Source organism: Pipistrellus kuhlii, unplaced genomic scaffold, assembly GCF_014108245.1.
Source record: "Pipistrellus kuhlii isolate mPipKuh1 unplaced genomic scaffold, mPipKuh1.p scaffold_m20_p_10, whole genome shotgun sequence".
Lineage (NCBI taxonomy): Eukaryota > Metazoa > Chordata > Mammalia > Chiroptera > Vespertilionidae > Pipistrellus > Pipistrellus kuhlii.
In genome coordinates, this window is record NW_023425405.1 from 25,842,923 (window position 1) to 25,866,382 (window position 23,460).

General features: G+C 41.3%; 1 protein-coding gene across 7 annotated transcripts in view; it reads left to right on the forward strand.

The window, feature by feature from the left end:
- RAPGEF5 (Rap guanine nucleotide exchange factor 5) overlaps positions 1–23,460 on the forward strand; it is a 183,866-nt gene that overhangs the window by 40,597 nt on the left and 119,809 nt on the right. For all 7 annotated transcript variants that reach the window (XR_004986512.2, XR_004986511.2, XM_036429202.2 and 4 more), the window contains exons 4-6: positions 385–506; positions 2,326–2,494; positions 16,156–16,222. Coding sequence is in view for 5 of the 7 variants with exons in the window: in XM_036429202.2 (XP_036285095.1) it covers positions 385–506; positions 2,326–2,494; positions 16,156–16,222 (358 nt within the window). In the remaining 2 variants the exon portion in view is untranslated. The remainder of the gene's footprint in view (positions 1–384; positions 507–2,325; positions 2,495–16,155; positions 16,223–23,460) is intronic.

Genomic DNA, 23,460 nt, shown 5'->3' on the forward strand with positions numbered 1-23,460 from the left:
GTGGTTTCATTTCTGTGAATCATTTTGGAGCCTGTACCTATTAAATGTTTAGTTCTCCTCCTGCCCTTCTGTATGGAGTCCCTGCTGCCTGACGGCCCTGCTCTGCCTCCTTCTGGTACGCAGATATTATTTTTTCAGAAAGACGTATCATTATTAAATGTTAGGTGACTTGAAGATAAAGTATAAGAGAATTTGATTCCAAGTCTCTTTAAGGAAGTGATATTTGAGCTAAAATCTGAAAGAGGAATGAATCAGAGATACATGTCATGTATTATTGAGTCACTTGTTTTAAAAAGCAAGCACATGAGAGGGATGCTGTTAAATACCAATTTTTTGGCAAATGAGTGGCCACAAGTCTCATGTGAATGGCTTTGTTTTATGCAGGCGAAGCTGTGTTGGATCAGAACTGGTCGACTGGCTTCTGGAACACTGTCCTTTCATCCAGTGCAGATCCACGGCCATAGGGGTCTGGCAGCTCCTACTGGACATGGGGATTCTGTCATCAGGTTAGTAGGGCATGTTTGGGAGGCACAGAATCAATACTTTTTATTAAATGGCCAGACCAAAATATACTTGATATTCTAGTTACCTGGATGGACATTGGTTTTGCAGATAAATATTTGCATTCTCTCTTATTTTATAAATAAAAGTGATAGGTCATCATTTGATTGTTATTTCTCTCACACCTTTTGTAAAAATAATTAGGTACCTGCTGATTCATAGACATCTGCCTATAAGAGTTATTCGAGTACCCCCCCCCCCCACTTCTCTACTCAAAATGCTGTTCACAATTTTTTTAAAAATCAGTAACATTTTTAGTTGCCCTAACTGTGTGATTTATCTTGCTGTACTTAAAATTATCATCAGAGACTGATTTTATGAGTGGAATGTGTATGCCGTTTTGATTGACTAAGTAATCATGAACAGTTAGAGATATGACCTATAAAAATTAGCTGTTTAAACAGAACATAAAATTGCTGTTGACTAGAAACTAAAAAGATAGTTGATATCTCTTTTCTTTGTTGAGCCTAGGGTTTTGGAGAATAGGAGTGATGCAATCCGATTTTTTTTTTTTTTTAAGCTCTTTCGTAGAGATGCTGGTTGGTCAATATTGGTTGCCCAACCCGCTCCCTTTTTTCTCTAGGTAATAAATATAGAGGGCCAGAGAACATAGTAAGGTTCAGAAAGGCTTAACCCAAGTTCCTTGGTGGGAGAGTGGTTCAGATAGGGTTAGGGGTATAATCTTAGTAAGTTAATAATAACTAACACTTGATTCTCTTATTTAGAAAACTAGAGGCCCATTGCATGAAGAGATTTCTGCAATAGGCCTTCCTTCCCCTGGCTGCTGGCACCGGTTTTCTTCCAGCACCCGGGACCCCTGCTTTCACTCTGAGCTGCCTTCAGTCTTCACTTCAGGCAGAGCTCCCCTCCTGTAGTTCCCTCAGTCCCTTATAGCAGGCTTTCTGCCCCACCCAGACACTCCATGCCTGCATTCATGCTGTCCAGAGGCCTGGAGTGACTGGGGGGGGGGGGGGGGTGTCCACCACCATCTTAATTTGCATACACACTCCTGATTGGCTAGTGGGCGAAGCAAAGTGGCAGTCAATTTGCATATTTCTCTTTTATTAGTGTAGATCATTTAGCTACCTTTGAGCAATGTTATCAGCTTTCTTGAGAAATTCCACAAAACATTTTGTGTTAATATTTTTTGGAAAAGTCTCCAGTCCCAATTCCTTTAAAATGATGTTTACCAACCTTGATAGTGTTAACATTTTGGGCTAGATAGTTCTTAGTTGTAAGGGGCTGGCCCATATCTTGTAGAATGTGTGGCAGCATCTCTTTCTTCCACTCACCAGATGTCAATAGCACCCCCTAGCTCTGACAACCAAGAACATCTGTAGACATTGCCAAGTGTTCCCTAGAGAGGGCACAGTCACCCTAGTTGAAAACCACTGATGTAGAACTTGCCACCATGTTGTACTGTGTTCCACTAAAGTAATTACATGTATCAGTCTGCTTTGGGACACTAAAGAAATACCTCCTCACTGTCTTTGAATGACTACAGATTTTGTCTGTCCCTAAAGCAGAAAGGTGATAAAATATGTGTGAATATGCTGGTCAAAGCTTCAAATAATAAAAATAGATTGGTCAGTAAATCATTTTTAATTCACTGGAATTGTGAGCATGAATAGACTTAGACTGTGTGACTGTAGTCCCACCCCTGGCAAATAGTACTCAGTAATGCTTTCAGCTTAGTATTTGGTTTACGACTCTCTAAATAATATACTTTAAAAAACTGACCCACACCTTTTTTCTTCCCAACAGTGGATCAGCATTTATACTTTCAGGACACCTACGTTTTCTATCAGTTTTCATCTGATGAATGTAGCTATCTATACTGTGAGTTCGAACGAGAAGAAGAATGGCAAAATGGTGTCAAAATGTTACTGCAGCTTGTGCCTGTCATTCGCACCAGAGCTGGCCTCTGTGAACTGTAAGTGGATGCTGTTTTGTTCTGAGGTTAAATTATTCTCACATTAAGAACATTTACTGTGTCAGGGTACTGTCCTTTGCTCTTTAAGATTACCATCTCTTTTAAAAGGTTCTAGTCCCATCTCTCAGATGCAAGTTCAGAAAGATAAAATAAATTGCTTAAAATGAAATTAGCTATTAAATAACTGGTTTAATATTCAAATCTCAGAAGTCTCTGCGTTGCCAGCTACATCATGCTATACCTAATTTAATTATTGTTCCATGAGTAGGCGATCTAAATTAGAAATAAACATGATTTGACTTGAGTTGGGAATAAAATATTATAGTAACTCATATCTTATTCACTACCCAAGTCGTGACTTTCCTAAGAAAGAGCTCAACAGACATTTAGGAAAATAATCTAGAAGCAACATTTGGCGAACTAAAACACTAGTCATAGCGCTGGCTGGTGTGTTCAGTGATTAGAGCATCAGCTTGTACACCAAAGGGTCTCGGGTTTGATTTCCCAGTCAAGGGCATGCATGTACCTGGGTTACAGGTTCAATCCCCAGCCCTGGTTTGGGGTGCGTGTGGGAGGCAACCAATTGATGTTTCTCTCTCACATCTAAATGTTTTCTTCACCCTCCCTCCTAACCTTCCTCCCTCTCTCCTTTCCTCCCTTCTACTCTTTCTAAAAACCAATGGAAAAAATATCCTCAGGTTATATTAAAAAATAAAACACATGAAGATACTGAGTCACTATATGATTAAAAGGAATTAAAATTAACTCATTTTAGAGAAGGCTTGGGAAAAACGATTTGTCATGATATGGCATTCTGACATGGGGCATTGTGGGGAGACAAAAACCAAGGACATCCACAAACATTCTTTTTTCCTCGCTGACATCTGCAGGTGCAACTCAAAACTGTCCACATCATTAATGACAAGTTTACTTAACTATAGTGTATTGCAGGTTAAAATTTTCAGTTAATAACTTTTACATATTTAGTTTTTAGAATACATTCCCAAACTGTTGACTCTTTCAGTTAACAGGGCAAGTAGTATTATCCTCATCTCATGGGTAAGAACACAGGTTCTACACCCATAACAAAGATAAATCACCTTGTTTAAAAGGACAGGGAGCCCTCTATGGTGTGGCTCAGTGATTAAATTGTAGGCCCCAGCACCGAGGGAGTCTCAGGTTCCATTTCTGATCAAGGGCACATACCTGGGTTGCATGTTCGATCCCTAGCTCCGGTCACAGCACAGGCGGAGGCAATTAATCAATGTGTCTTGCTTACATTGATGTTTCTCTCTCTTCTTCTCCTCCTTCCTCCCTTTCATTTTCTCTCAAAATCAATGGAGAAAATATGGTCCTGGTGAGAATTAACAAAATAAAATAAACACTGAACAGTTAACCTAGGCTTTTAGGAAAATAAGTATCAGAATACTAATGAGACACCGGGCTAATAGAAAGTTTGATTGTAGAGAACACATTTTATATCAGGAACTATGCTAAATGCTCTGTATCAGTGGTTTCCAACCTTTCTTGGCCATCCCCACCTAAGCATCTCTAAAATCCTGATGCTCCCCTGTGACATATGATTCTTATTATTTAAAAAATGAACTCCTATTCACATGGAGGAAGCCTAAAAGGCCATTAACTTGGTCTAAACAAGTTTCTAAAGTATATGGCATCCATGAAAGAGAAAAATAAAAGAACAAAAGAACAGTTGAAGTACTGAGGAAGAAATCACTAAGAAATTATTTTAAAAAATAATAATATGAAGTGATATGAAAAAAATTGCAAAATTTTAAAAACATATACTAGAGTACTGAAATGTGTATGTGTGTGCATGTATATATGTGTGTGTATGTGTGTGTGTGTGTGTATATATATATATATATATATATATATGGAGTGCATGAGGCCCCTAGAACCATAAGAAATACAAACATTCACTGTTAATAACTCATTCTCGAATTGTCCCCCTTAAAAATCAAATTGCCCCCCTGTGGGGCATGAGCCCCATGTTGGGAACCACTGCCCTATATTCATTATTTTATCTTCAGATGAATTCTGTAAGACAGATGCTACTGCTTTGCCTATTTTATAAGTGAGGAAACTGAAGCACAGAAGTCAGATAACTTGTCCAGCGACATACAAGTGCGTGGGGTGTTTAGGATTTGAGTGCCTGTCCATCTGGCTCTAATGCCCATGCTTTTAGCACCTGCTACCAGGTTCCTAGGCGGTACGGGGGTCATGCTGGCTTCCCTTTCTGAGCAGTTGCAAATGGAAGCCATAAAAACGTTAGACTGACTCTGAAATGGTTATGAATTCCCCACCGCTGTTTACAGAGGACCTTGCAAGGGTAAAGCAACCTTCAAACATTTACTCCCCACTCAGCTGTCTAAGTACAGAAAATGTTCTGCAGTGTCATGTGCTTTTAACATGGGTCAGAAGTTTCCTGAGAAAAGCCGAGGAGCATTTCAATAAACTTGAACACGCTTTCTAAGAAGGAGGGGCCTGCTCATTAAGCTGGAGGTGGTTGTGCCTTGCTCTGGCTCTGGCATACTTGAGCAGCTCTTAACCACTCCCCGTCCCGAGGGGAAGATGGAGCCGCCTGCATCCCCACGGGCACACCCAGATGACCAGGGGCACAGGGGCAACTGCACTCAGCGCGCAAGCAGGCCGCATGCTGTCGCTCCAGGCCTTTCTCCTCACTCAGCAGACTGGGATGCCAGGGAGGGAGGCGGCTTTGGATATAGGGAAATCCTAAGTCTCTTGTAAGTTCTGAAAAGGAAAGTGTTTTAAAAAGTGGGGTCTTCATATTTATTCCAGGTTACTTCCAGTCTTGTGTCACACTGTTCCTGAACACAGAAGTCAAGCCTCTAGAGTAGAAAGTCACTGTAGCGTGCCTGTCTGTCAGAAAATTTTTTATGTTGGTGTGAGCATGCGCTTTTGGGAGTAGGAATTTCTCTGGGAAAATTGGGTCATTAGGAAGCTATGGGTCTGTCTGTTCCACATTGTAAATCCTAACTATAAACAGATAAAATTACTGAACTACTGCAAGTCTTTTCTGGAGAGAGAGGACATTCATTTTTTTTTTTTTTTTCTACAGTAGAGCTACAAGCCAACTGCTAAGCGATGGTAGAATGTTTTTGGCCAAATTTTGGAAAGCCAGACTTAGAATAAAGGTTATCCAGACTTAGAATAAAGCATAGTCAGAAAAAAAAGATGCCTGAGGACATTACCCTCTTAAAGTTGTCACAGGCCTTCCTGTGGTTTCATGCATATGATCCTGTCATCACTCCTGCTCTAACCCGTGATCCCCCTGCCCCGCCCCACACTCATGAGTTCCCTCAGGCCCATAGGATGCTGTGCTCTTCTCAGCTTCTTTCTTGTCCAGTCAAATTCTACCCACCCCTCAAGGGGGAGCCCAAGTCCCACTTTCACTGCAAAACTTCCATGGTGTCTCCAGTCTGTCTTTTAGTAGCTTATTGTTCTTGCTGTTTGTATCAAAATCTTTTTCCATTTTTCTGTCTCTTAGTCCTGTCCATTCAGCTGTTACCTTTACTTTCTGTCCATTCTACTGAATGCCTTCTAACATCTGCTTGGTTCACTAATCGAGGTTGACCACTCATGAGCCAAAAGCCCGTCTCCTGGTCCTTCTCCTGACCTTTGTGATGCTAACTCATCCAACTAAACTCTACCAATTACAGGACAGGCAGTATGGGTGCCGTTTTTAAAAGAGCTGTAGGGGATTGCTAAAATCAGACTCACGCCACGGTCAGACACATATAAAGAAGAATGTAGCTTCTTCGGTTTTCTCCGAGCAATCTGTCTGCTCCCCAATAAGCCTGCATCCTGATGGCCAGCCAGACTGGAGGAAAAGAAGCCCGTGTTGTTAATCTGCTCAGTAAAGTCATCCTACTCAAGCTCACTTAAAGATCCCTGTAGTTAGCTGTTGTATGGTGGTGAAAAGGCTGCATCTCCGCGCCCACTCTGGCCCCTCAGTGGGCATACGGTGGGTGGCGTGGGCCCCGAACCCCGAGAGGAGGCTCTTGTGTCAGGGTGGGCCCCCTCCCTCCCCCTCCTCGTTGGTGCTGCCTCGTGGGTGGACAGCCAGTTCCCTAGTGAGTCCCAAGGTGACCGTGGAGTGCTCTGCTGCCCCTGCCATTGAGCCTGTGGCTGGTGTCAGTGGGTCTGTCTGTCCTGGCTTGCCCCGTGCCTGGGGTCTGCCTGGCTGGTCTGTCCTCTGGCTGCCCATTGGCATTGCTCCTGCTCCTGAGCTGGAGCTTCCACAGACCTCGCATCCAGCCACTCGGCCTCTGCTGAGCAGCCCCTCTCACGGCCTCCCAACCCGATTCTAACTGAGTTTTAAGAAATCCCTCCTGTTCATTGTTGTTACTGCATTGGAGCAGTGCACTTAATTGACAGGTGTACTAGGGGTCAGACCCCTCACTCACTGACGCTAGGGGACACTCTGCCTAGTGGGTTGAGGCAGATTTCTTAGCATTCATGATTCCATGCTGGAGAAGGAGAAGCAGAAGGGCACTAAGGCAGAGGGAGCAGTGTGGGCAGGAGGCTGGGAAGACGGGTGGCATGTTGAGGCAGCACAAGGTGCGGGGTGTGACAGGCGCAGGGGGCTGCACCCAGCAGAACTCAGCTTTAAGAGGTGGGGAAGCAAGGCTCAGATTGATTTCAGGGTCTGCACACCCACAGGGAAGCCACGCATTACCTTTACATCGAATAAATATAATGACTTAACTATATATAGGTTCTGCTGGAAGAAATTATTAGATTAACTAGTAGCTTGATACTATGAAGAAGTAACATTTTTGTCTTGTATCTTCTTAATCGACATGCACAGTTTATGGTCTGTGATCTCTTTATATGTTCAAGGAGTTCCCCTACTGGACAAATGGAGAGCAACTGACTTAATCGTTTTGCCCAAGCTGCCCTGGCAGTGACAACAATGTTTTCAGAAAAAGAAAACAGATCAATACAACTCATGCATATAAGCACAAAAATCTTTTTCAACAAATATTAGTAAATAGAATCCAGCAATGTATAAAGATGATCATACATCATGAAAAAGAGGAGTTTATCCCAAAAATACTAGGATGGTTCAGCAATCAAAAATCAATGCAATTCACTGTATTCACAGTCAAAGAATAAAACTTATATGATAAACACCATAAATGCAGATAAAGCTTTTTTGAGAAAAATAAAAATTCATTCATGATAAAAATATTCTCAGATAGCTAGGCAACTTCCTCAACCTGATAAATTTATCATTTACATGATGCTTGGTGAGAAAGAATTGTCTTTCCCTATTAAGATTGGGAACAAAACTAATGCATCTCTTCTTATCACTTCTTTCCAGTACTGGCCAGTGCAATAAGCAAGAAAAAGAAGTAAAAGGTATACAAATGAGAAGAAAAAACTAAAGCTGTCTATCTTTGCAGATAACACGATTATATATATATAGACAATCCCCTAGACTCTAGGGCCTAGAGTCTACAAAAAACTTACCAGAATTAATAAGTGGATTTAGCACAGTCACAAGATACAAGGTCAATATACAAAATTTAATTATATTTCTGCTTATTAGGACAAAAAACCACTATGTATTATTTAGGTGTAAATGTAAGAAAGTGTGTGCAAAAGATGCCTGCCAAACATTTCAAAAGCTCAATGAAATAAGACAAAGAAGTGGAGGATGCATCCACATTTATAGATTGGAGGATTCGGTATTATCAGGATGTTCATTCTTCCCAAACTGACCTATATTTCTAATGATAGCCGCCTCCTGATCATTGGCCTCACCGTACCCCACTGTTAGTAATAAAACCTACATTCAGAAACCTTGACCTCTAAGCAGGGAGTGCCCCAGAGCTTATTCTTCAGACTTTTCTCTCTCATCTGGTTGTGCCCTTCCCCAGTCTTGTGTTTGATATCAACTCCACAATGATGACCTCCAAGTGTATGTTCCTTTGTCCCCTTAGCACCCTCTAGGCACTGGCACCTCCCACTGTCCTGTCACCTCTGCTCCCTTCATTCTCCTTATCTTCCCTAACTGCTCCATGTCCATCTGATAGGTAGAAACAACATGAAAAATCCATCAGCATCCTTCATGTAGGAAATGGTGTTGGATTAATCCTTCCTAATGTAGGAGATCAGCTTCAAGTGGGCCATTTGTACATCTCAAACATACCCTTTGAAGTTTTGACTTTCTTAATTAGATCTTCATTTTATAGTCTTTGGACAGGAGGAACTACACTCGAGTAAACAAACATTTTGTGTGTGTGTGTGTGTGTTTCACAAAAATGTTTTTCATGATGGAATTTGGCATAATTTTTGTGTTGGTATCAAAGGTGAAGAAAATGTCCATTTATCACATGAAATTGTTTATAGAAAAATGACTCTGAGGTCGGCTGACGTTAATCTTCTCCCAAGAAAAGGCTAAATCCTCCCAAATTTCCATTGTTTATTTGTTGCAGGTGTGGTAACAGATCGCTTATCTTCATCAGAGTGCGTCAGAGTTTAAGAGTAGTACAGGAATTTTAATAAAAATTGAACTTTTAGGCCCACTTGTGCTAGCTTTTGAATTGTAGTTGTTTAAATATTCAGGATTGATGCTAAAATCCTCAGTGTAAAATATACAAGGGAAATATCAGTAATAAATAATTTTATTCAGTTTTAGATGAATGTGTAACTATTATATACCCTGGACTCTAATGAAACCTGTCACATTCACAATTTACTACCGATTGAGAACTTTTCTTTAGGGGCATAACTAGTAGCCTGATGCTATGAAGAAGTATCTTCGCTTAGGAAGTTTTAAGAGGTATTTATATTCATCATATTGAACACCTCAAGAAAAAGTCCAATACTCATTTTCCTACCACCCTAGTTTTTCATTTTGTCATAGCACTTGCTTTATTAAGAAAAGCAGGCCTGTCCAGAATGTAGGTGTTTGGGAGGGTACAGTTGGACAGTACTTGAGTGCTGGGTCTGACGCCTTCTCAGTCGCTTGGGGTCAGTAGGTATTGGATGTGGTAGAGATTGAGTCTGTGCTCCTTAAGAAGTGTTCTCTTGAGGACTCGCTGGCAATGATTTCTTAGAAAGAAAATGCTCCTATCAGGCCCAAGAAATATTTTTGAAAGAAAAAGTCCCAGAATACCTTTCCTTGCCTGACAATCAGCAGGTGTGAAATGGATTCTGGGTTGTCCCAGGAGAATGTCAATTGTGCCATTTCCTTCTCAGCTTGGTGGAGGAGCCTTCCTCCTGCTCAAGACACTTTCTTCTCCCCAGCTTCCTCGCTCTCTCTCCTTGTTGGCTCTTATCCTTCAGTAACCAAATTGTTCTCTTGATCATAATAACAAGAAATCAAACCCACCTTTGGTTTTGTCTTCTAGCTACTTCTTCATCCATCTCCTTTGCGTTATAGCCAACGTTCATGACTCTCAGCCTAAAACCCAGACTCTTTAGCAATAACAGATGGAGCCTGACTGGTCTGGACTTGGCTTTACCTCTTGCCATTTTTCCACTGGCATGTCTGGGTCACCCTGCTGCGTTCCAGGGCCATCCTTATCCATCAGAAACTCACCATGGATGTCACTTCTCCCAAGACACCTCTGACCATCACAGATCAGGCTAAGTGACTCTCACTTGTGTTGCAGAGTATCTTAAAGATAGATTTTGCTAAATCTACTGCATATTATGATCCCCCCCCCCCACACACACACACATATTTATGTCCTATATATCTCCTGTTTGTCCTGGGATCATGTTTGAAAGATTCCTATCTTGATTCTAACAGTGTCAGTGTCCTGGAATTTCATTAGCTTCTACCAGGAGTAGTCTAAGTCCATCCTAAAAATCATGTTTCTCTCAAGTTCCTTCAAACCAAACAGACCAGGATAGGTCAACATCAGCCTGACTGTTGGAAGGAGGGGGTCAGTGGGAGGTAGTGGACAGGCCTGTATGACATCCTCCTTTCTGTAAGAATTCTGATTGAAAGACAGGTGCGTTACCCATTCTCATCAGTCCCAATCCAGAATATCTCTGTTTAACCCACAATGTGGAGTATGTGTATAAGGCACGCTCAGAAACAAATGAAAGCCCCTGAGATGGCAGTAGGAGCATTTTACATCGAAGCCGACTGAGGCCACATTTCATATCGTTAGACGTGTCAGTCACGTGCAGCACCAGCAACATCGCCGTGCCCAGCAGTGCTGGCTCAGCAGGCCTGGAAGGTCACGAGTGACATCTCCATGGGATTGGCATGTGCCAGTTATGCACAGTCTCTATCTCCTGAACAATTTGACTCCAAATGCTTGTCTATTTTGTGGTTGATGAGATGAATTTAACACATTTTTTTTTTCCTGTAGGAACAATATTATATTATATGTTGTGGTAGCTCTTAGCAGCCCACATATGCTATTCAATATTGAGACATAGACAGACAGAACTAGTGAATTTAAAAAAATTAGATCACATTTCTCCAAGAAAATGCTTCCAACCTTCCACCGTGGAATACCAGGAAATCAAACCCACCTTGAATTTTGAGGCACAAATGTTTTGATAAAAGAATGTTCTAGCTCATGTATAGGATTACAGTAAGTTTTCTTTGTGAAAACTTCATTGGAATAATAATCTCAAACCCATTACATTAATTCTCATGAAGATCTTTTCATTAATTCTCATGGGAACCTCTGCAGGGAAGCCAGTTAAACCCAAGTTGCTGGAGATGCCGCTGGGACTGGCTGGATGAAACTATTGCCCAGATCACAGTTCCTGTGTGCTGCCGCCTAATGCTCTTTATTGGAACTCAACCACGTTGAGCTGAGAGTTTGTGTTGAAAGACCTTGGGTGGGGAACTTCTGCTTTGCTTCTTTTGCATCATGAATTGCGTAAATGATTGTCAAACATTGCCTAGGTAGGGTACTGACATTAAGTCTGTGCTAACTAGTTATTTCCTAAAAAAAGGTCAGGCAGTAGGGGGTGGTAATTATGCTGCTTATATAAAAAAAAAAAAAATTATATTCTTTCGAAGTTACCAGATCTTTGGTATTAGGTATAAGAAAGTCAATCTTGTTGGATTTTAGTGACAAAAAGGTCATTGAAAGGAAGACCTGCTGCAGGGAGCTAGGAGAATGTATGAATAACTAGAGGGAATAGTTCTTGAGTATAAGCAGGGTCCTTCAGTTGACTTGATTAGGTAACTAGTTAATATCTTGTGCAGCAATACTTGTGTGATGGTAGTTCATAGCAGAGCATTCCTTGAGGTTTAAGGTACTCAGTAAATACTCAGGGTGGGACAAAAGTAGGCCTGCAGTTGTTCATGTGGGAAATAATGCAATCAATAACAACCCAAGGACAAATTCTGTGTTTCATGTACCCACAGCTGTAAACCTACGTTTGCCCCACCCTGTCTACAACAAATAGTTAGTGAATGTCTCTCGCACCAGTTTGTGTTCTAAGTTTTTGGATTGCAACAATGAACAAAACAGACAGAAATCTCTACTCCCACAGAGCCTACAATCTAGTAGGGGAGGATAGAATTTCATAAATGAACAGATTTATGTTGGTGAAAGGTGGAAACCATTATGAAGAAAAATAAAGTGGGAAGTGAGGGCCACGGATATGGGTCAGACAAGGCTTCTCTGGGAAGCTGCCAGAGACTTGAAGAATGTCAGGAGAGGAGCAGTGTGGGTATCTGAGGAAGGCGTTCCAGGTCGCGAGGACAGCTGGTGCAGAAGCTGAAGGCAGAAGCTTCGAAACAAAGCAAGTGTGGCTGGAGGAGATAAGAGAGGGAGGGATAAGAAAACCAGAAGGCCAGATCCCAAGGGCTTCGGAAAGACTGATTTTATGCAGGAGATGGAGAGTCATTTGATGATTCTGAGCAAAGGAGGGGCATGATCTCACTTGCATATTAATAAGTCCATCCTGGCCCCTGGGTCCAAGTTAAAGATTCTGTGGCTGGACCACAGTAGTAGCAGAGGTGGTAAGAAATGGTTAAATATGAGTTACACTGGAAGCCAGTAGGATCCAGGATGGATGCAATGTGGATTGTGGGTGGGTGGCTGGCTGTGCTTGGGGGGAGAAGAGAGAAAAATCAAGGCTGACTAGCAACTGGGAGGATGGACTTGCTATTAGTTAAGGTCAGGGAAGACTGTGGGGAGGGCAGGAATTTTTTTTTTTTAAATTTTTTTTGGTGGGAGCTGGGTAGACTGATAATATATCCAATTTGATAGTTAGGGGGACCAGGGCAGAGGACCACTCCTGTGTCCTCTCAACTACCCTTAGATATTAACCTCTCCAACTTATAAAGACGTCTGCCCGCAGCGCTAGGACTTGGGTTCTGGCTTGGGCTGTTGTTAAGCAGAGACATTGAGAAGCAGCCATGAATATGCTTAAAGGGTGTGCCCACTGGGTGGGAGCTTCCTGCTGGCACAAACCTGCAGGAATGGGTCTTTCTTCCGGGGGTCACTCCTTTCTTATCTTAAAGTCAACTTGTTGTTGCCGGTACCTGGGGATGCCAGCTGGGTTTCTGTGTTTTCCTTTCCTAGCCACGCTTGGAACTTCTCATTTCCTATCTTGTCCACTGAGCAATACGTGGAGATTGCAATAATTGCAATAGAATTTTTGCTTTACTCTCCCTTGCTCCACCTGCTCCATGATCTATTTTGATCTGATATACGACAACATTGTCTTCACTGGACTGCACTGATGTGTATTCACATACGTAAAACAACCAGAATTCACCTACATTTTATGAAAATACATTTGCTGAGGAAAGACGGTCTGGTATTTCTGGGCATTTTGGCATCGAGCTGAGGCGGGACCCAAGCAGTGAGGAAGACAAGTGGTTGAGGGTTAGCATTCTCTCTTCCTTTCCCCTTTTCAGACTCCGACTGTTTGCCCATTCCCACCAGTTCTGCTCCCAAGACTCTCTTTCCCAGCTGGTGAGACGCAGGTGCCTGCTTGTGCTTGGGGCAGGAGGCACATGAGCAGGAAAGAAAGGGTGTTTCTGAATTCTACAGCTCTCAGCAGGCCGGGGGATAGCCCTTGCTGGTTTGGAGTCTGGAGAATAGCAGGACGAGATCTGGGACTTAGGAAGGTAATCCTTGTGTCTGCAGGAGATTGAGCACAAGGGAAGAAGCCAGAGACAAAGAAGTTGATCAGGTGGTTAAAATAATTTGTGCAAGAGAAGGTGCAGGCCTCAACTGTCAGTGAGGCTTGACCGTGACCGTGAGGGACTGAAGGAAAGCAGAGCCTGAGAAAGGGAAGTGAGAGAGTCTGGTGTCTGGCGAGGTGGGAGGAAGAGGATGGCCACACGGCGACCATGAAGCTGAGCTGTGAGGGGTGCAGGCAGGAGGAAGAGGAGTTTGGTGTAAGTTATGCTGAGTTCCAAGAGCCTAACGAGTCCCCACGTGGGTGAACATTCCTGGAATTGCCACCTAGAGCCACATTGAAGGCAGATGGAAAAACAAGGGGAGCTCGGGGTCGGAGAAAGATTTGGGAGGTCCGGGCAAACACTGTGCTGATTGAGGTGACAAATGTGGGACATGGGCTGCAGGCAGCTCTCTGGAGATCATCACCCGGCTTTCCTCGGGCACATTTCCTTTAGAAATGCTTGAGCCAAGACATGTTTTGTGCTGGAAGAATGATGACAGATAGTTTTGCTTCTGAACAGGGACTAAATTATTTGCCACTGAACCAGCAACTCCTCAGCCATCACTCATGAAATAGTCATTATCAGTCACAAACACAAGAGCTTCCCTTGGAATTTTTGAGTTTCTCTCAGAAGTTGGTTGAAATGACATTCATGACAGAATTTGTGGTGCGAAATACCTCATCCCATCAGCTAACCCAGGCGTCTGCAGGGTCTGAGAAGCAGGGGACAGCATGGCCAGCGCGCCTCTCAGTGGACCCAGATGGAGCACCGAAGCCTTTAGGATGTGCCCTGGTGTCTCGATGCGTTTGTTGCTTCATTTCTTGACAGATCTGTCAGTCACCTCAACTTAATCATATAATTTTGGTTTGGTGGCTAAGGTTATAAAAGGTTGCAAATTTCTCCTTAATGTAAAACCTTTTTAATACCTTTATAAAACTGCTTTTATTTATTTCAGAGAGAGGGAGAGATAGAAACATCAACGATGAGAGAGAATCATTGATCAGCTGCCTCCTGCATGCCCCCTACTGGAGATTGAGCACAAAACCTAGGCATGTGCCCTGACTGGGAATCGAACTGTGACCTCCAGGTTTCTGAATCAACTCTCAACCACTGAGCCATATTGCCTAGACAAGAAACCTTGCAAATAGATAATTTTAATAATAAAGCTCATTGTTTGAAATATTTATTATCAATGTAACTTGATTTTGGGGGGGAAATGATAAATTATCATGCTCCGTTCCCACTGTTTTTTCTGGTAGGTCATTAGGTAATGTTTCAAACCCTCTGCTGCATAAGTAATTAAGCTATCAGACAACAGGGCACTGTTTCATACCTGCATCATGCATTCTTATAAAGGGAGCAGTTTGTAACTCACTGCTCTGAAAGGGGATGGCTTGTTTTCTATAAAAAGGTTAAATAACATGTACAGAACAGGAAGCCAATGTCAGAATTTATCTGACCAGTGTTTCTTTTCTTAAAGAGCTTCTTAGCTCCCCTGTGAGCTGGGAGCCGCCCTCCTGCCCCTCTGGCCTAGCACCCCAGCCGGCCCACTGCCATTGGCGTGACTGAAATCAATCACTGGACTGCCATCCTGATAACGCCGCTCTGCAGGGCAGTTAGCGCACCCCTCCAGTTCCACAGGGGAGAAGGGGCTGCTTGTGGAAATATGGACCTGGGAGACAATTTATGTATTCACTGGCATTAGTTAATTTTTTTCTTTGACCAAACCAAGAAAAAGAATGCAGTTCTGTAAGATTTGTTTTAAAAAGTAGATCATTTTGTACGTTAGTACATGCATTTGGGCAGTGAACAGTTTTTCATGAATTACATTAGGAAGGTGATTTTCCTAAACAAACTGATCTTGTACTGTGTAATATATGTCCCTGTAGTGATTCAACATATGCATATGCTTTTTTCCCCCCCTCTTGGCTTCTCAACTGGGCTGTCTCTCTTAAAAAAGAACAAAGGGCTTCTTCTACTATTGTTTTCCACCTAAATCCTATCATAGTGTTAGGTCTATAACAGACCATTTCAGAATACATCTGTTTCGGCTGGAACTCAGATGTAGTGGAAAATGCATGATTCATATTTTCAAAATCTGGATTTCATTTAGTCTAGAGGGAATGTTAGTGCTTAACCAGCACATATTCACAGCCGCTTATGCTTTGTGTATGCCCGTATCTGTACATCCAGCGTGCCGGGATTATGTTGTGAAATCATTGGGAGAACAGCACTGCATCTTCAGGCTACAGCTGGTGTTTTGTGAGAGGTTCTTGCTGACTGAATTGAAGAGACATTTGAGCTGCATCAGAACTGAATTCCCACGGCACTGCTGATACCGTGTTATTTGCTTGGGGACGTTCACTAATGTATTAAACAAGAATAATTAGACAATCGTGTATTAAACAGTGGGAATGCATCTTATTCCCCATAACTTGGTAGATAAATTTGAGCAACCAGAGCTGAAGGGTAATTTGTCCTTTGTTTTTCAAAGGTCTCATCGGAAAATCGAAGACTCGGAAGAAAGCAGTGATGAAATTCTTGCGCGTCTAACGTCTGCTGTAAGTAAGGCCACGCACGTTCCCTTCCGAGGGGTTCGGAGATAATGAATCCAGGGTTTTTGAAGGGAGACATTTGGCAGTGATGGAGGGACACTTGCCCTGTGGCTGCTCATCATTGCTGGAGGCCCAAGTGAAGGCAAAAGGAGTCCCCGGCAGGGAGTTGGTGCAGCCTGTCCAGCAAGACCATAGGTATTTCTGGCGAGAAATTCCTGGCACCTCCGTGGAGGCATAAAATCTGTTTGTGTGTGTGTTTCTTGTTTTTTGTTTTTTTAATAAAGCATGAGTTAAAGCATATTTTTTTTAATAAAGCATAAAGTTATGTATGTGGTTGAAACTGATTTTGTACAGTTTTACACACCAGGTTGGTGTCTGAACATAGCTTGAAAGTTAGAAGTAGCCTTTCCTACTCTTCTTAAGCATAGCTTAGGAAAGTAATTTTTGAATAAATACAGTGATCAGTGGCATAAAGCTTCATGTGAAATGGAATTTTGACGGCATATTAAGAAAAACTATTTAGCATGACCTTTGCAGCTTACTTTTATTCATTTATATGTTTATTATATTTTATTTTTTTTGTCACCATTTATTCTTCTATGCCCTCTTCCACATCCCATCCCTCCCCTTACCACTTATCTTTTATATTGAATTATAATTGACACACATCATTATTCAACATAAGGATTCAGTATTTGTATATGTTGTGAAATATTCACCATAGTAAGTCTAGACATCTGTCACCATACATAGTTACAGAATTTTTCTTCTTGTGATGTGAACTTTTAAGATTTATTCTCTTAGCAAGTTTCAAGTATGCAATACGGTATTATCCACTGAAGGTACCATGCCGTACAGTACATCCCCATGACTTATTTATTTTGACTCCTTTCACCCATTTTGCCCACCCCTGCTTCTGGAGATATAGATATAGATATATAGATATATTGACATATCTGTATATATAAAAGGCTAAGTGAGCATCTGACTGTATGACTATGACTGGTAGCTATGATGCACACTGACCACCAGGGGGCAGATATTCAATGCAGAGCTTCCAAGCTGTGGTGACTTGGCAGCAGCGGTTCTTGGGTGATGCACCCTGGAATCAGAGAGGAGGGAGCCTGATTCTGGGGTGCGTCACTTGAGAACTGCCCTCTCTCAATCTAGGATCTCTTAGGGAATTCCAGAGAGCTGGTTTCGGCCCACAGGCCAGGCCGAGGGACCCCACCTGCTGGAGGGACCCCATTCACTGTGCAGATGCCCTTCAAGCTGTGGTGCTGCCTTTAAGCCGCGGCACCGCCCCAGGTGCGGCCAGCCAGGGAGCAACCACGGGAGGTTGGCTCTAGGGTGTGTCTGGCCCATCTCGCCCAATCCTGCCCCATGGGCCACCTTCTAATTAATTTCCTTTCAATGTGCATGAATCCGTGCACCAGGGCACTAGTAGATATACTGAACAACCAGAATGACTGGTTAACCAGTTGCTAAGTCACTCACTGGCCACCAGGGGACAGACACTCAACATGGAAGCTGTCCCATGCTGGACAGTGTGCTCCCACAGCCAACCTCCCGATCAGGACTTAGCTAGACGGCCCGGATAAGCCCTGGTCACTGGCCAGGCCTACAGACCCTACCCATGCATGAATTTCATGCACCAGGCCTCTAGTATAGATATAAAGTCACATTTTCTTTATCCATTTATCTGTTGATGTACACTTTGGTTGTTTACATATCTTGTAAATGATGTTGCAGTGAACATGGGGATACAGATATCTTTTCTAGTTAGTGTTTTACTTTTCTTCAGATAAGTTACCTAGGTGTGGAATTGATGAATCACACAGTAGTTCTATTTGTCATTTCTTGAGGAGCCTCCATTCTGTTTTCTATAGTGGTTGCACCAATTTACATCCCCGCCAACAATGCCCACGGGTTCCCTTTTCTCCCCATCCTTTCCAACACATATATTATTTTGTGTCTTTTTGATAATAGACATTCTAACAAGATGTTTGATGATATTGTATTGTGCTTTTGATTTTCATTTCTCTGACAATGAATGATGTTGAGCATCTTCTTGCAAACCCATGGGCCATTCTGTATGTCATCTTTGATAGTAATCCTTCACACAAAATCTTTATCCAATGGCTTCATTTTCTAGAAACCTTTTCTAGCCGTTTAAAATATGGACCAAAGAAGAGTGCCTCATGTGTGTATAATCATTAAAATGGCACCCACCACAGCACTATGAAATAGGTGGGATATCTGTTTCATAGATATAAAAGCTTGTCACGTTAAATAATTTGGCAAGATCACCCATCTAGAATGGCACAGAGCCAGGATCTAAATGCAGACTTTTCCACTTCCCAATCATGTTCTCCAGCAATACCATTCACTGTACTGTCTTTTGCAGTCATCTCTTTTTATTCAAACTTGGGAGTTCTGTAGGTGGCTGTCTTTTTAAAAATCTTTAAGCATTCTTTAAACACCAATCATTTATTTCTTAGTCCCAATTTAGGTTCAAAAAAAAAAAAATCCTGAAACTCTACCCTGAAAGAAAACACAAGTGTTTTCATGGTAAAGGAACATGAGAAGATAGTGCATATTTAGAAATACTACTAAAAATGTCTTTAGATTTACAGTTGTTGGATTTATTCAAACATGACCAATATAAATGGTCCAGTCATGTTTCTGGTGGTTTTCAGCAAAGAGCCACCCTCCCAAGTATCTGATGTCCACACACCTAAGCAATAAAACTCTGTAAGAAGTTTTCAGCTCATGGGAAAATGACAGATGTAATAGAATCCTTCCAGATAGAAAGTCTACAGAAACACTCTGGACATTATTATCTGGAAACTGTTTCTCTGTTATATATAGTTTCTATATATAACATATATAACATAGCTTCATTTCTAATTTCTTCTGACCCTATGAATTTTGTTACCTTGAACATGTTCTCTTTTTCATTTACTATGAGTCTCTGTTGGTCTGATAAAGCCTGTGGGCTGAGAAGGGCCCTTGGGCGACATTGCCTCACAGTTCCTTCTCTTGAAGTTCTGAGCATGATTTTATTTTTAACCATGCATCTTTCCGGTGTTCATGACAAAAAGAGTATTCAGAATTGATAACATGACTTTATATATTTGTATTGCAATGCAGGGTAAACAAAATATAGGGAAGAATTTACAATGAGTTAAGTGTTACTTTCAAAGCCATAATTCTTAGGATGCAAATTTAGGAAATATGTTAAACGTTGAGGCATTGCAAAGAACTGAGAGTACTTGGGAAGCATCCAAAGACAGGAAATAGGAACATAGATATCTTTAAAAGGAAATAAAAACTGATTCTAGACTTCCGTCTCTTGCTTCTTTAAAAGCAACATCCCAAACAATTGCTATAAAACCATTTCTCTTTCTTTTTGGCTAAGTTTTCATGATGGAAATTGTAGGGATAAGAAAACACTAACACCTTATCTGGACTTGAGTAAAATTCATGGATTTTGTTCAATTGTCAAACCAGCGAGCTAATGTGAGTTAGGCGAAGATGTGAATTTCATGTGTCAGATGCCTGTTTGGTGGTACGGTTACATTAGTGGCATTTATGAAGGGCTAGGGGGCATGTGATGTAGTACTTTGTGCTGCTTGGGCCTGTGAAATCAGCCATCACTTGGATGGTGAAAGAAAACAGTGTTGAGTGTCTACAATAGAATGCTAAGTTGGGGTGATAGTGGTGTAGAGTTTGTGGCCAAATCTTGAGAGATGATTTAAAATTACAAATCAAGTATTCAGGATTTGGAAGAGAGGTCAATGGGGAAGAGAGCAAATCCCAATACTCTGGGACCATGTAACTAGACAATCTTACACTCTTCCATTGCTTCTCAGAACAGATTTAGTTTATAATTTTCATCTGTTTCAATTTCTCAGCATCTTTCTGCTCTGTCCCCTCACTCATGTTCTTCGGTTCATCCCATTTGAAGGTAGAATCCAAGCTTCTGATGTTTAATGGCATTTTCTAAATTCCTTCTCTTGGGATCTTTGGGTGCATTACCAGTCCTCTGAGAAATACCGCTGAGCTAAAAAAATCTTACTTGCCAATCAAACCCAAATTATAAATGAAGATACCTACTGTAAGTTCTAGAAGACTGTGAAGCAAATGAAGCCCCTAGAAGCAAGAAAGCCATGATTTTGGTAAAAGTCTTAGAAAAAAAGAAATCTGCTTTGGGATTTCTTTCTGTGTTTCTCTAGGAGGAAAACAACAGAGAGGTGATTATTACTAACTGCATATTGTCCATTTCACAGAAACATTTTTCCCTGCTCAGTGTCCAGAAATTGTGATGTAACACTCTCAGTTTTCAGGGCTACTGTGATCTTATTCTCTCATGATTCTAGCATTCCTTCTAGTTAAGGTCTTGTTCTCACTCCCCTAGTTTGAAATCCTGCTTGACCCCATATAACAGATTTGATTTCACTTTCATTCACTAAGGCCTGCCCTTAACTTGGACCTTTGATTTTTCTCCCAAGACGTCTTTTCCTTACAGTCCTCTTGGGAAATGGTGGTTCCCGGGGTACAAGGAACTGGGTCTATTGAACAACCAGTTGTTCTGAAACGCTGAGTACATGACACTGTGAAACTCAAAGACGACAACTTTTCAAGATTTTCTCTCTTGTCCGTCATCTCCTACCTTTAATATTGCCAGTTCTCAGCATTTGTTTTCACCCATTTGAAGCCCTTCTTTGCCATGTCTAATCTTTCACCTGAAATGTCAGCTATGTTCTAGAAGGATGTGTCTGTCCCAGGATGCTATTTATACCCTTTCTGGGTTCAGGAAGTATACAAAGTGTCCAGGATTTCTGTCGCTTGTACTTCTCGATGAATCTGCAAGTTGGATTTGATTTATTGGAGAATTTCTTTTTCAACAGTAGTATCTGAAGATAACAGTGACAGCTTTTTAAATCAGAAGCTTTCCAGTTGGTACTGATTCAGTGAGCAGAAATAGCGTGGGATTTGGGTTTTGATGAATCTCAAAAAGTTAGGCTTTTAGAGACTTACTTAAGAGACCATATGCCAAGTTAACTAGGTCTAGAAATAATCTTAGGTTAGTCAATGTGGGGAGAATCTGTCACATTTAATACATAATGAGCACAACCCAGAGATGATTTTCACCACATATAGAAATACATTTTTTTAAACACGCACCTTTTGCCTGGCTGTCTGCCCCTTCCTTTCTGGGGAATGGAGAAACGGGTGTAGTTAATCTCCCTTTTCTTCGCCTGTCACAGACCTGAGTGAGCATGTTTGATCAGAGAATAAAAGCAAGTTACTCCCCCAGGGAATGACTAACTTCTGTCTGGCTGCCACAGGATCATGAACATCTTGTTACCTTATATTTCTTATCTGTAGGGAACATAAAATTCCTGCTTGGAATCCTTAGCCTGGCTCCAGCTCTTCCAGTGGCTTAAGAGCTACTCTGAGATTTGGAGAAGGGCCAGGTGGATTGAGTTTTTAGAGAATGTGTCAAATGAGACCCTAGAAGAAAGATCTGGTTTCAAGGAGCATTTATAAAGCACCAGAGGAATTGAAGCACATTTCTGGTGTAGTATTCCTTGTTCTTGTTTTTCATAAGAAGTCATGGGGCTCATTAGTGTCCAAAGAGCTTTGGGCCGTGGAGTGTAGGTCTCTGGGCCTATTAGAGTGCTCTTTCCTCCCAGTGGGATCACACATAACACTTCCCAAACCTATGATTATCAATACCCGAACGGAATATTTCTATCATTTGTCAATTTAAAAAATGCATGAATGTTCTATGTCTGTTGCACATCAGAATGATTTTCTTCATCCTGGAAATAGACCTCAAATTCTAAGATTATAGATGTACACACACAACTTTTTAAAATTAATTACTCAGTTATCTTCTCTGCTTCCAAATAATCTTGCACCTATCCAGATTACACAGTACTCTAATTTAACTCCAGCCTTGAGAATTTAGCTTTTGGTGAACAGTATAATACATGCTGTTTTCCTACTGAAACAAGCCCAGTGGGGAGACATTTATTTAAAAGCATCTGTTCCAGGCACTGTAAGTGTATAGAACCCGTTCAAGAATAAAATGTGTCTCAACAAATCTCTTGTGAAAAGGGGAAGACTGTGTGTGTACATGTATTTATATACATATATATGTATACTATGGTATTTGGGTATCTCTTCCCAATATGGAAACTATTTTGATATGCAATACACATAGAAAACATAGACATTTTTGATTGAATAGAAACATACTACTCAGCTGCCAGTCAGTATATTGACAGTCACGCGTTTGGGAAGTGTTACTGTGAAATCTTGTCTGAGGGACGGTAAAGGAGCTTTAAAAGAATGATCCATGAATGTCTCATATTGGGCTGCTTTTTTGTGCATTTGTTTAAAATAAAACTTCTTACAGCTACTTTAGTGAAATGTAATTTTGCATTCGTAAATCAATGCTATAGCTTTATATAGCACATATTCATATTGCAGAAGGACCAGGAGGCATATAAAAAAGGAAAAATTACTTGAATTTTTTTGGTGGTGATGAAATAAGATAGATTTTAAATGTTCTGGCTTTTACTTTGTTGTAAAAATTAGAATATAATGAAATTTCATGTGACTGCTGGGTAGAAATAGTGTGAAATCTGTTCTTCTATTTGTAAGTGTCAAACGGTGGAAAACCTGGTGGCGAGCTGTCCTCACTGTGGATTCAACTCTGCAGTTTTCTTCTTATGTACTTGACACCTGGATTCTTTAACTTGGACTTAGAGACTTTTACAATTTTTAAAAATCCCTGACTAGAAAAGTGCTCATAATGAAACCAGTCATAAATAACTTATTAACACTCCTAGTGTTTATGGCTTCCTAGGTTATTTTTCTTCTGTGTATATATTTTTATTTTTTAAAATGACTCTTTTATTTTGTGGTCTGTACTTGTCACTTAATAAGTTTTCAGTGCTAAAAGTACCTCTAATGACATTTATAGTGAATCTGCCTTGTCCCATTTCATGATTTACCATTTCCCTTACTTTTGAATATTATGCTTATTTTTAATCTTTTGCTCTTATTAACAGCACAGAGATGACCTTCTGTGTGGTAAAATGGGGAAGATGTTATGTGTCAACCTGCTGATTTCAAAAGAGCACCTGAGAAGCGGGTGAAGGCTAAGAATGACTGATATCTGGAGTTTTTGCCTTGTGCGGGCATTCTGCTAAGGCTTTTCATGCACC